Source organism: Hyperolius riggenbachi, chromosome 4, assembly GCF_040937935.1.
Source record: "Hyperolius riggenbachi isolate aHypRig1 chromosome 4, aHypRig1.pri, whole genome shotgun sequence".
Classification (NCBI taxonomy): Eukaryota; Metazoa; Chordata; class Amphibia; order Anura; family Hyperoliidae; genus Hyperolius; species Hyperolius riggenbachi.
The window spans coordinates 288,523,146-288,535,771 of record NC_090649.1 but is presented as its reverse complement, the minus strand read 5'-3'; the positions used below and the strand labels follow the sequence as shown (position 1 = coordinate 288,535,771).

Here is a 12,626-nt window from a genome sequence, read left to right as displayed (position 1 = left end):
GAATTCTCCCAGCCAACTGAAACCCCAACTGATCGCGACTTACTTACAGTCTGCTGACTTACCCAAACTGACAGTTCAAATTGCCCAGGACTTAGAGAGCCCTATCACTGAGGACGAGATAAGACTAGCCATAAAATCTTCAAATGCAGGTAGGGCTCCAGGTCCTGACGGTCTACCGCTTGAATATTACAAAACCTTCGGTGACATATTAATCCCCCGATTAGCAAATTTTTTCAACGCCCTGACAGGTGAAGACACTCCCCCTCTACAGCTTCCAAGAGATATGCTGGCTGCCCATATAGCAGTTATCCCCAAACCAGGAAAGGATGCCACCTTGTGCTCCAACTACCGTCCCATCTCCCTCCTCAACGCCGATCTGAAATTGTTCGCCAAGATACTGGCGGGCAGGATTTCCCCTCTTATGGACTCCCTAGTGCACCCAGATCAAGCAGGGTTCATACCCGGCAGGGAGGCCAGAGACAACACCATACGCACAATAGATATTATACAATGGGCTCACAAATCGCATATACCTTTATTACTCCTCTCCACCGACGCCGAAAAGGCATTTGACAGAGTAGACTGGGAGTTTTTGGAGGCCACACTCCAGCGCATCGGCCTGGGTAAGAACATGATGCGATGGATTATGGCGCTCTACTCCATCCCCACAGCTCAGGTGCGGGTTAATGGTGTTGTCTCGACCTCCTTTCCAATCACAAATGGCACTAGACAGGGGTGTCCTCTCTCCCCCTTAATTTTTGCCCTATCTTTGGAACCCTTCTTGCGCAGGATCCGCAAAAATGTGGACATTAAAGGCCCCCAACTTCCTTCCTCGGAGCACAAGGTGGCAGCCTACGCGGACGACTTATTATTTTACTTGACAGATCCTCACAACTCTCTCCCTTCACTAGAATTAGAACTAAAAGCTTTCCAACAAGTGTCGAATTTCAGAATTAACCCAGATAAATGCCAGGCTATGGGTATTTCTATGCCAAGCGATGTTTGTAATCTACTTAAAGATAATTTCCCATACCACTGGCCGCCACAAGCCATCACATATCTAGGAATCCGCATTCCCTCCTCCCTAACGGACCTCTATAAACTCAACTTTACACCCTTGACGCAAACCTTGACTTCCGACTTACAAAAATGGGACAAACCATACTTCTCTTGGCTGGGAAGAATTAATATCATCAAAATGAACATCTTACCAAGGTTGTTATACCTATATCAAACCATTCCAATTATCCTTCCCATTGAACATTTCAAATATCTGAGAAAATTATTTGCACGCTTCATCTGGAAACGTAAGCCCCCTCGCATAAGATATTCTGCACTTATCCTCTCCAAAGAAAACGGCGGACTAGCTGTACCTGACATGAAGAAATACTATTTAGCAGCATCTTTGACACGCCTGGTTGATTGGCATAGGAACCTAAACCAAAAAAGATGGGTCCAATTAGAGCAGGACCTTGTGGGTTCAGGGTTAAGCATTTACTCATGGTCTTCAAACAAAATACAAAACGATTATGTTTCAGTGAACTCCACACTTAATGCCCTATCAAGAACTCGCCACCTATCAGACATCTCCCCATGGCCTTCTCCCCTAGTACCCTTGCTGGATAACCCATTGTTTCCTATGGGATGTTCATCTAGGAGCTATATAAGTTGGAGATTGGGGGACATACTTAGGTGCCGCGATCTTATCTATAATAACTCCTGGAACACGATTTCTCAATTGAGAACAGAGCGATCATGCCCATTTTTGGATGAGTGGAGCCATAATCAATTTATTCACTTCCTTAGATCACTAGGAAATAGAGAGCAACTATCCAGACCAATGACCCCTTTTGAGAACATATGCTTCTCCATAGGCACCCCTAGAAAGACACTCTCCATGATTTATCAACTACTGATCACTGACTCCACCTGGTCCTCAGAATTAAAAACCAAATGGGAATCTGATCTCTCCTGTGCTTTCACAAATGACCAATGGCAAAAGATACTTTTGCTTAATCAAAAGGCCTCACTTACATCTCGAATCAAGGAATCTAATTATAAGATTATGGCTAGGTGGTATATGACTCCTACCAGACTCCATAAAATATATCCTAACACTAGCTCTAGTTGTTGGAGATGCGGGAAAGAGGAGGGGACCCTGCTCCACATCTTTTGGAAGTGTGAACTTATACAGGCATTCTGGAAACAGATACAGAAATATATAAAAATTTTAACTGATGGTGATCCAGTAGATGACCCCTCATATTACTTACTACATAACACTCCAAAACCCATCAAAAAATTTAAACGTTCCTTGTCCCGTCATTTGATTCAGGCAGCAAGAGTACTCATTGCCAGACACTGGAAATCTAATAACGTCCCAACAATAAGAGAATGGGTTAATGAAATAAAATATATATATCAGATGGAGTCCATGACCCATACACTGTACAACAGAGAGGAGGTCTTCTCCCAAACTTGGATTCACTGGAACATATTCTTGGAGTCAGACGACTATAAACAGATTCCACTAGACCCATGAGCGTCACTCCATGCCCTTCGCGTCGGGGACATTCTGGGCCTTCGGGAATAATGGCGTGAACATGTTGGTTAGCACTGGGTCAACCGGGTCGGGTCGGAGCGGGTCCTTCGATAATTCTCTTATTTCTTTCCTCGATCCTCACGGAGTACGCTCTTTGGGGATCACACTTTCTTTCTCTACTTTTCTTTTCTTTTTACTCTTCCTTTCCCTTTCTTCATCTTTCCCTTTTCTCTCCCTCACTTTCTCATAGTAAATATTCTCTTGGTGAACAGTACTATTTCCTACTGGCTGGACGCTTAAGCTCATAATTTGTGAGCAATCACTTATCTGCAGATTAGCAAATACTTGGTATTACAAGCATAGGAAAGATTTTAGCAGCTAATTATAGAGGCTGGAGTCGCCGCCCTCCAGCTGGAGATCAGTCATGGCATATGTAATAACAACTGAGATTGAGGAGGATATAAGTGGAGCATTTGAAGGGCAGAATATTGAGAGAGAGAAGGGCAAAAAAACGGAGGAGGATATTGAACCCTTGTTCCGGGAACATAAGAAATTATTGATCAAATCATTAAGGAGAAAGTGGGACATTTCTACTTTGAAATTTTACATCAGGGAACAGGTTGTTCCCTGGGGTTTGAGAGAGCGCATTATACCTGCAGAACATTTACAGACAGAACGATTTATGGTAAAGTGGAAGGAGGATTGTATTAAGAGAGGCCTTATGATCATGAAGATGATAGTTGAGGAAGAGGAAATTCAACTAGGTGAGTTGAGCGTAGAGATTGAGGATAGTAAAGTGAAGCTGGATACCTTTCAAAATAATCCCAAATTTGATAAATTAAACAAACAATTAAAAATAGATGTGGAGAAAAATCAGGATAAGATAAAAAGGGAAAAATTACAGAAGTTCCATGAGGATGTAAAATCCTGGAACAAAGGAGAATTTTTTGAGTGTCAGAGGGGAAGACCCAGAAGTAGATCTAGGAGTAGACAGTGGAGAAAAAAGAAGGAGGAGGAAAATAAAGGAGATCCAGGTACAGGAAAGAGTGGGGTGGTTTTTTTAGATCAAGACGACGAGGAAGAAGAGGACGAGGAAAGAAACGAGGGGCAAGGAGCAGAGGAGTCAGTGACAAAAAGCATATTGAAAAACACAGAAGGAGAGTCAGAAGGAAGTGAAAAAGAGGGTGCAACCTGTGAGGGGACAGAAATAATAAATAACCAAGTTTTAAGCAATAATGTGATCAATTTATCGGATGTTGAGCTAACTGAAGATTGTCAGAATTTATTAAAAAAGGGTTTGTCTTTTGCACCCGTCACGATGGGAGACGAATTTGATGTTTTCAAAGATCTTACTTTTTTCCTGAGAAGAGTGGCCCTAAAGCTGTTATTTGAGGAACAGGGTGAACAGATAGTGAGGGAAGGAGAGATAGAGAAGTCTAAATCCATTACAGGACAAATGTCGGTGGAAGATCGTAATATCCTTAGGGACCTGGAAGCCCTGTGGGATGAAGGAGGGGGAATCAAGGATAGTGAGGTAAACAACTCTGATTATTTGAATCCGTGCCCCCAAAATGTACGTAAAAAATCACAATTTATGCCACAACTTAATTATAAATTGAAAACCTTTCGAGACCTCGTTCAGAAAGATCTGGAAAGACTTAATTGGGCCCCAAGAAAAACCTCAAGAGTAGACAATTTAACTCAAGGGGAAAGACAAGCTTTAGACTTCTTAAAGGACAGGGATGATATTATCATTCGTGCAAGTGATAAAGGAGGCAACGTAGTGATCCTCACCAGAGAGTACTACAAAAAAGAGTGTTTGAGGCTATTAAGTGATGAAACTACTTACCTCAGATTAAGAGATAATCCGTTCTTGGCCATCAAGGGCAGGGTCAACTCCTTGGTGGACACTGGCAGAGAGTTGGGGGTGCTCACGGGGGGAGAGTCGGCCTATTGCACGGTCACTACGTTCAAGGCCCCAATATTTTACATCATTCCCAAGATCCACAAAGACAGGATGAGGCCACCGGGGCGGCCAATAGTGTCTGGAATTGAGGGTCCATTGGAGAAACTGGGAAAGTTTCTGGATGGTAAGCTGAAGCCCCTTGTTGAGGCATTGCCCTCGTTTGTTAGGGACACTGGAGACGTGTTGGCCGTCCTGGAGGGTGTTCCTGTCAGTGGGGAGGATCTAATTGTAAGTATTGATGTTGAGGGCCTGTACACCTCAATACCACATGAGGTAGGACTGGCTGCGGCGGCATTCTTCCTCCGTGAGCACTTTCCAGATTCAAGGCTCCACAACCAGTTTGTGGTTGAGGCCTTGCAGCTGGTACTGGAGTACAATTGCTTTTGTTTTGATGGCCGTTACTACCGCCAGATCAGGGGCACGTCAATGGGGGCGTCCTGTGCCCCAGCCTACGCTTGTTTACATCTGGGGCTGTGGGAGAGACAGGATGTATACCCCTTGGACCTCTTCCAGAGACATGTCTCTGGCTGAGGTTCATTGATGACGTGCTCCTGGTCTGGCGAGGCACCAGGGAACAGCTAAATTGTTTCATGGAGAAGTTAAAGGAAAATGAGAGAAATCTTAATTTTACCCTTGAGTGGAGCGATAGGGAACTTTCGTTCCTGGACTTAAAAATTCGAAAAGAGGGTGAAAGATTAGTAACCTCCACCTACAGAAAACCCACAGCGGGAAACACACTTTTACACTATTCAAGTCACCACCTGGAATCACAAAAGAGAGCTGTTCCCAGGGGGCAGTTTTACAGACACCGTAGAAACTGTACCCTGGATGAAGACTTTGTTAAGGAAGGCCGGGAACTTAGTGAGAGATTGGTGGAAAGAGGTTACCCGAAGGAATTGGTAGAGCAAGAGTATCAAAAAGTACTTGAGAAAAAGAGGGAGGATTTGAGAAGGGGGCGCTCACCACGGAAAAAAGCTGGGGGAGGGCTGGGAGAGGAGGCAAAGCGGGATCCACTGAGGTTCATTACAGCCTATGGGTCACATTGGTACCCACTGCAGAAAATATTGCAGAAGCATTGGGGTATATTGTTATTGGATAAAAGAATAAAGAAATTAGTGGGGGAGAGACCGTACATGACTGCCAGAAAAGCCCCCAATTTGAAAAACAAATTGGTGAGATCGGAATATATAAGTAGGGAAAAGGAGACGTGGTTAAATAAATTCCCTTGTAAATTTGGGATGTTCAGCTGTGGAGATTGCAATGTGTGTGGTCTGGTGGAGAGGACAAAAACGTTCACAAATGCCAAAGGTACGAGAACTTTTGAGATTAGGGACAATATAAATTGTAATTCTAAAAGAGTGGTGTACTGTATTAAATGCCCCTGTAATCTGATGTACATTGGAAAGACGAAACGGAGATTGGGCACCCGAATTGGGGAACACGTGAACAATATAGAAAAAGCTGAAAAGGATAGTCCTCTAGGGACACATTTTGCTCGATATCACAATAGAGACCCAAGTAAGTTACGATTCAAGGGAATTATAAAACAGAAACTGTCTCATAGAGGAGGAGATATCGAAAACGATTTGTACAAGATTGAAGCAACCTGGATTTATCGTCTGGGAACGAGAATTCCTGAAGGTTTAAACTCTGACTTGAATATGGTGTATTTCCTGAAATGAATAGTGGAGATGTGTGGGTTATCAATAATTGACTTTTTTGCAGCAATGAAATCATTAAAAATCTATTCTGCCCTTTTAAGATGAGAGCGTAAATATATGTTGCCCTATTATATGCCAGAAAGGAAAATGGAGGAGTGACAGCAGGGAGGAGTAAGGTAGCTCCATGTGACAGCCTCTATAAGGAGAGATGACTGCGTAGGAAGCCAAACCCCATGACACTTTGAGAAAGCCCTGAGGGAGGGGCGAAACGCGTCAGTGGGCGGGGCTGGACGGACACGTGTGAGCGCTCACATACCCGGGACGCCGGGCTGCACTGTGAATCCCTCGTGAGATGGCGGCTAACTGAATGATGTGTGGAACGCGGAGAGAGGTGATGCGGACACAAGCGTCGGGCAGTGGTGAACACATGAGCCCTGAGCGTAGCTCCCTCTGAAGCATAAAGTACACGCTGGATGGTCGAGCGGCCGTGAGTAAAAGTTTACATACTGGTATCTGCAGCGGGCATTCCGCAGTGAGCTGACTTGTTGAAGAAGTGCTGTGAGAGGAAAGAAGTGGAGCTGCAGCAGCAGCATAGAGTATCACCCTGGGTGAATCTGTAGTCATTGTAAGGATTGCACTGATTGGCTAAGGACTGTGAGTCGCAGTAAGGAGGCACAAGTGCCATTCATAACCCACATATCCTGCATTGGTGGACTTCACATTTATAATAAACAGGAAAGATTCCAACCGCTTGATACCTCTAGAAGCAGCCTTAAGACATAGTGCACTGTGCAACGTTGTGTGCATGGGGAGGCCTCATGGTGTGTGCCTGGTGAATGTCCCACAGGAATCCATACATGAATGGGCAACCGTTTGATCTGCATAGGCCTTGGCTGGGCGATCAAAGCGGTGACACACCTTCATGGGGAGGATGGGAATTTAGTATAAGCAGCTCTTGTGTCCATCCTTGGTTTTAATACAAATTTTATTGATGTGTGAACCAGGTATTTAATGGTGCTATTTTGCAGATAAACAATAAAAACATATTTAAGCACAAGTAGACACTCAGGTTATTAATTTTAGAGATAAGAGTTGAACAGTACTATTGCCTTATCCCTAATCAAGGGTATTCAATGCAAGTAATATAATCTGCTATTTAGTATACAATGTAAAAGTTTATATCCTGTTGACATTGGCAAGAAACGGGTTATTCTTCCAATTCCATTTCAGTCTCTTAGATGACTAGGGGGTGGGGGGCGGACACCCGGACCCTACATTCTAGATGTGGAGCACTCTACTTTTTGCTGTTTCGCTCAGTGGGAGTTCGGCTGTTCCCTCCCCGCTCCTACTAATTATTATGGGGAAGTTTTGTTGATGTATCTATAACATATAGTTCTGTACACATTGTATCATTTGTATTGCCTTTTTTCTTATTTTTCAAAAATAAAATAAAGAATATTAAAAAAAAAATAATAATTTAGAAAATAGATTTTATTTCTGAAATCTTGTATTTTTAATTTGGGTCCACTTTAACAGACGAAGTTTTGAATCAGGAGAATATAATTTCTTTTCTAATTTAAAAGAAAAACAGTAAGCTTTTAGCTAATAAGCATTCTTTAACCACTTTCCCCCCGCCCGTACGAATTTCTCCGTCCCTTTTTCCATCCTTTAACCCCCAGGGACGGAGAAATCCATACTTTCCGCGTTCCCGCCGCTGTCAGCGCTCCCGCTCGTAAACACGCCACCCGCCGGTAGTAAACACGCCACCGCCCGCTCGCCCGGAGATCAATGAACGGGAAAATCCATTCCCGTTCGTTGATCTAAGCCCCGCAATGATCCGCTGCTCTCCGATGAACAGCGCGATCATTGTGAAAAGTAAACACACTTACCCAGCCTCCAAGTACTTCCTCCAAGCTTCCGGATGGACGCTTGGAGGTCGCATTAAAACAAAAAGTTACTGTGGCCATCTTGTGGCCAAATAGTAAAACTACACCCTACACATTTTTCACATACAAATAAATTACTTTTACACAAAAAATTAACTCATTACCTCCCACACTCCCATTTTTTTTTTTTTGTAATAAAAAAAATAAAAAAATGTACAATAAAAAAAATACATAAATAGTTACCTTAGGGACTGAACTTTTTAAATATTTATGTCAGGATGGTACAACACTGTTACTTTATAAACTATGGGCTTGTAATTAGGGATGGATGCAAAACTGAAAAAAATGCACCTTTATTTCCAAATAAAATATTGGCGCCAAACATTGTGATAGGGACATAATTTAAACGGTTTTATAACCGGGACAACAGGGCAAATACATTTCATGGGTTTTAATTACAGTAGCATGCATTAATTAAAAACTATAATGGCCGAAAACTGAAAAATAATTAATTTTTTTCCCAGATTTTTCCTATTTTCCCATTAAAACACATTTAGAATAAAATAATTCTTGGCATAATGTCCCACCTAAAGAAAGCCTAATTAGTGATGGAAAAAACAAGATATAGATTGTTTAATTGTGATAAGTAATGATAAAGTTATAGACGAATGAATGGAAGGAGCGCTGAAAGGTGAAAATTGCTCTGGTGGTCAGGGGGTAAACCCCCTCAGTGGTGAAATGGTTAAACTCTATCCCTGTTATCTAGCCACGTTAGAACATACAATTAGGAGGTAGATGGTGTATCTGGTTGACAATTATGATTGCAAAAAAAAAAAACTAAGTATAAGGGATCTTGCAAGGGTTGTGAGGTATTTATGGAAAATAGATAAGACCCTTTGTTTACTTAACGCCTATATAGATTTAGGCTGACTTTTTTGGGGAAGTTTTTTTTACAAACCCTATCCCTTTCAGTGTATGCTGCTGAAGCCTGGAGACAGTTAACTGTATATCATTGTATATTCAGCCACTTACATGCATTTTGCACATTAAAGCGTTACAGTCACAGTTTCAATGGCAAAAACCTCAGCATTTCAACACCTTGAAGAACAGCATTATGCATAGCCCAATGACCTGTTCATATAGACACAGCTAGGGGGCGGTGCAGTTGAGGGGAGTTAAAAGAACGCTGCATGCAGTGACTGAGTTATGGCATGGCATATTTTCCACAGGAAGCTATGGAATTCTCTGTGGGGGTGCAGTATGGCAGCAGATAAATGCCTGCTGTAGCTGCCTCATTATTGCTGACAGCTGGCTTGCAATCTTATTGAAAACCACAAGGTCTAGGACACATTTATTGCTTACCTCTCTTCTGTGTCTGGAAAATGGGTACTCATTGAGATGGAAAACAAACGTTTATTGAAATGTGGGGATTATATAAGTATATTTATGCAAAGCTTTAATATTATAATACAAAACTGACATTCGCACATTATTTAAGCCTTTTGTTTTAGTCTTTGTCATGTTTCTTTATTCGCAGACTATTTTGTTGTCTGAAAGAACTACAACGCCTGTTGCTGGAGCTGCGTCACTTTCATCTGGGAGCCAGGACTCACAGGGGACGTAAGTCTTGCTGCTGTCACATTGATGCCTAGCTGTAATGCTGGAACTTGCAAACGTGACATGCCTTCCTATTACACAAGTGGAAAGTCATTTGTTAGTAACATACCAGTTATTTTTAATAAGAAATACATTAATGTTATACAGTGTATCAGCCTAGTTGCCTAAGCAAGTAGAATGCTATGTAGGAATGAACAATGCTGCTTGCAATCTATAAACGTGTATGTTAGTGAATGATAATTTTGTTTTTGTGAAATTTCACGTAATTTTCCCTATTACAATCTTTATTGTTATTAAGACTTTGCATGTAGTCTTGATTTCCTGTAATTTGTTTACATGAAATTACGTTCACAGAAGTGTTTTAGATGTATTTTTACATAAATGAGTATACTGTACGTGTGAAAATGTATGGGCATGCCTGCCAAAATTAATTTTAGCCTAATGCATTTTCACATAGATTAATATTTCACAAAATTAAAAGTCAATGTGAAATTATGCATTCTTATAATGCTGCTGTGTGGAATTAATTTTGCAATAGATTGAAATTTAGCATCATGGTTTTGCATCATAGTTGCGAATGACACTGCAAAATTATTACTACTCTTTGAAATTTAAGCTCATCACTAGTGTTTGTGTTTTTGTGTGTATACACTGTACATATCTGTCTTCTCAAAAAATTAGCATATTGTGATAAAGTTCATTATTTTCTGTAATGTACTGATAAACATTAGACTTCCATATATTTTAGATTCAAATACACACAACTGAAGTAGTTCGAGCCTTTTATTGTTTTAATACTGATGATTTTGGCATACAGCTCATGAAAACCCAAATTTCCTATCTCAAAAAATTAGCATATTTGATCCAACCAATAAAAGAAAAGGGTTTTTAAAACAAAAAAAAAGTCAACCTTCAAATAATTATGTTCAGTTATGCACTCAATACTTGGTCGGGAATCCATTTGCAGAAATGACTGCTTCAATGCGGCGTGGCATGGAGGCAATCAGCCTGTGGCACTGCTCAGGTGTTATGGAAGCCCAGGATGCTTCGATAGCGGCCTTAAGCTCATCCAGAGTGTTGGGTCTTGCGTCTCTCAACTTTCTCTTCACAATATCCCACAGATTCTCTATGGGGTTCAGGTCAGAAGAGTTGGCAGGCCAATTGAGTACAGTAATACCATGGTCAGTAAACCATTTACCAGTGGTTTTGGCACTGTGAGCAGGTGCCCGGTCGTGCTGAAAAATGAAATCTTCATCTCCATAAAGCTTTTCAGCAGATGGAAGCATGAACCCACTTTTGAACCAGAAACAGCGGCAGAAGTGAGTGACCTGGGCTACAGAGAAGCAGCACTGGACTGTTGCTCAGTGGTCCAAAGTACTTTTTTCAGATGAAAGCAACTTTTACATGTAATTCAGAAATCAAGGTGCCAGAGTCTGGAGGAAGACTGGGGAGAGGAAAATGCCAAAATGCCTGAAGTCCAGTGTCAAGTACCCACAGTCAGTGATAGTCTGGGGTGCCATGTCAGCTGCTGGTGTTGATCCACTGTGTTTTATCAAGGGCAGGGTCAATGCAGCTAGCTATCAGGAGATTTTGGAGCACTTCATGCTTCCATCTGCTGAAAAGCTTTATGGAGATGAAGATTTCATTTTTCAGCACGACCTGGCACCTGCTCACAGTGCCAAAACCACTGGTAAATGTTTTACTGACCATGGTATTACTGTACTCAATTGACCTGCCAACTCTCCTGACCTGAACCCCATAGAGAATCTGTGGGATATTGTGAAGAGAAAGTTGAGAGACGCAAGACCCAACACTCTGGATGAGCTTAAGGCCGCTATCGAAGCATCCTGGGCTTCCATAACACCTGAGCAGTGCCACAGGCTGATTGCCTCCATGCCACGCCGCATTGAAGCAGTCATTTCTGCAAAAGGATTCCCGACCAAGTATTGAGTGCATAACTGAACATAATTATTTGAAGGTTGACTTTTTTTTTGTTTTAAAAACCCTTTTCTTTTATTGGTCGGATGAAATATGCTAATTTTTTGAGATAGGAAATTTGGGTTTTCATGAGCTGTATGCCAAAATCATCAATATTAAAACAATAAAAGGCTTGAACTACTTCAGTTGTGTGTATTTGAATCTAAAATATATGAAAGTCTAATGTTTATGAGTACATTACAGAAAATAATGAACTTTATCACAATATGCTAATTTTATATGTAATATATATATATATATATATATATATGTAAAGGTAGCCACATGTTCTCACCAGTATATGTGACGCCCCTAGTATAGGTTGCCTCATGATTCCCCCTCCCCCCCCCCATATTGGTAGGTAGCCAGATGACCTAACCAATATAGGTAGCCAGATAACCTCTCTCCCCTCCCCCCCGTGTAAGTAGCCACAAGACCCTGCCAGTATAGGTAGCCAGATGACCCCTCCCCCAGTATAGGTAGACACATGTCTCTCCCCTCCACCTGTATAGGTAGCTCCATGACTGCTCGCCCCATATAGGTAGCCAGATGCCTTCCCCAAGTATAGGTAGACAGAGAGGCATCCCCATCCCTGCAGCAGAGAGGTACAACAACACATTGGTCCGCTCCGTGAAAGGCCTTCCCACCCATCATCTGCTCTGGTGTCACCCCATCTGCTCTGACACCCAGTGCAGCCTACAACACCCATGTAACAGCACTGTATTAATAACCACTTCTTTCCCACTTGTGCCTGAACTATCGGCTCCTCCAACACATTCAGACTGTGCTTACCCCTTTGCAGTTTAACCACTTGAGGACCACAGTCTTTTCTCTACTTAAGGACCCAGAGCCTTTTTCTCCATTCAGACCACTGCAGCTTTCACTGTTTATTGCTCGGTCATACAACCTACCACAGCTTTCTTTTGGTGCTATTTGATTACTGCTGCAAGTTTTAGGTTTTATTATATTCATCATTA

At 42.0% G+C, this 12,626-nt stretch overlaps 1 protein-coding gene across 8 annotated transcripts in view; it reads left to right on the top strand.

The window, feature by feature from the left end:
* The window catches only part of TBC1D32 (TBC1 domain family member 32), a 478,427-nt gene that overhangs the window by 212,770 nt on the left and 253,031 nt on the right, over nt 1-12,626 (top strand). For all 8 annotated transcript variants that reach the window (XM_068231378.1, XM_068231377.1, XM_068231379.1 and 5 more), the window contains one exon: nt 9,593-9,675. In XM_068231378.1, coding sequence (XP_068087479.1) covers nt 9,593-9,675 — 83 coding nt within the window. The remainder of the gene's footprint in view (nt 1-9,592; nt 9,676-12,626) is intronic.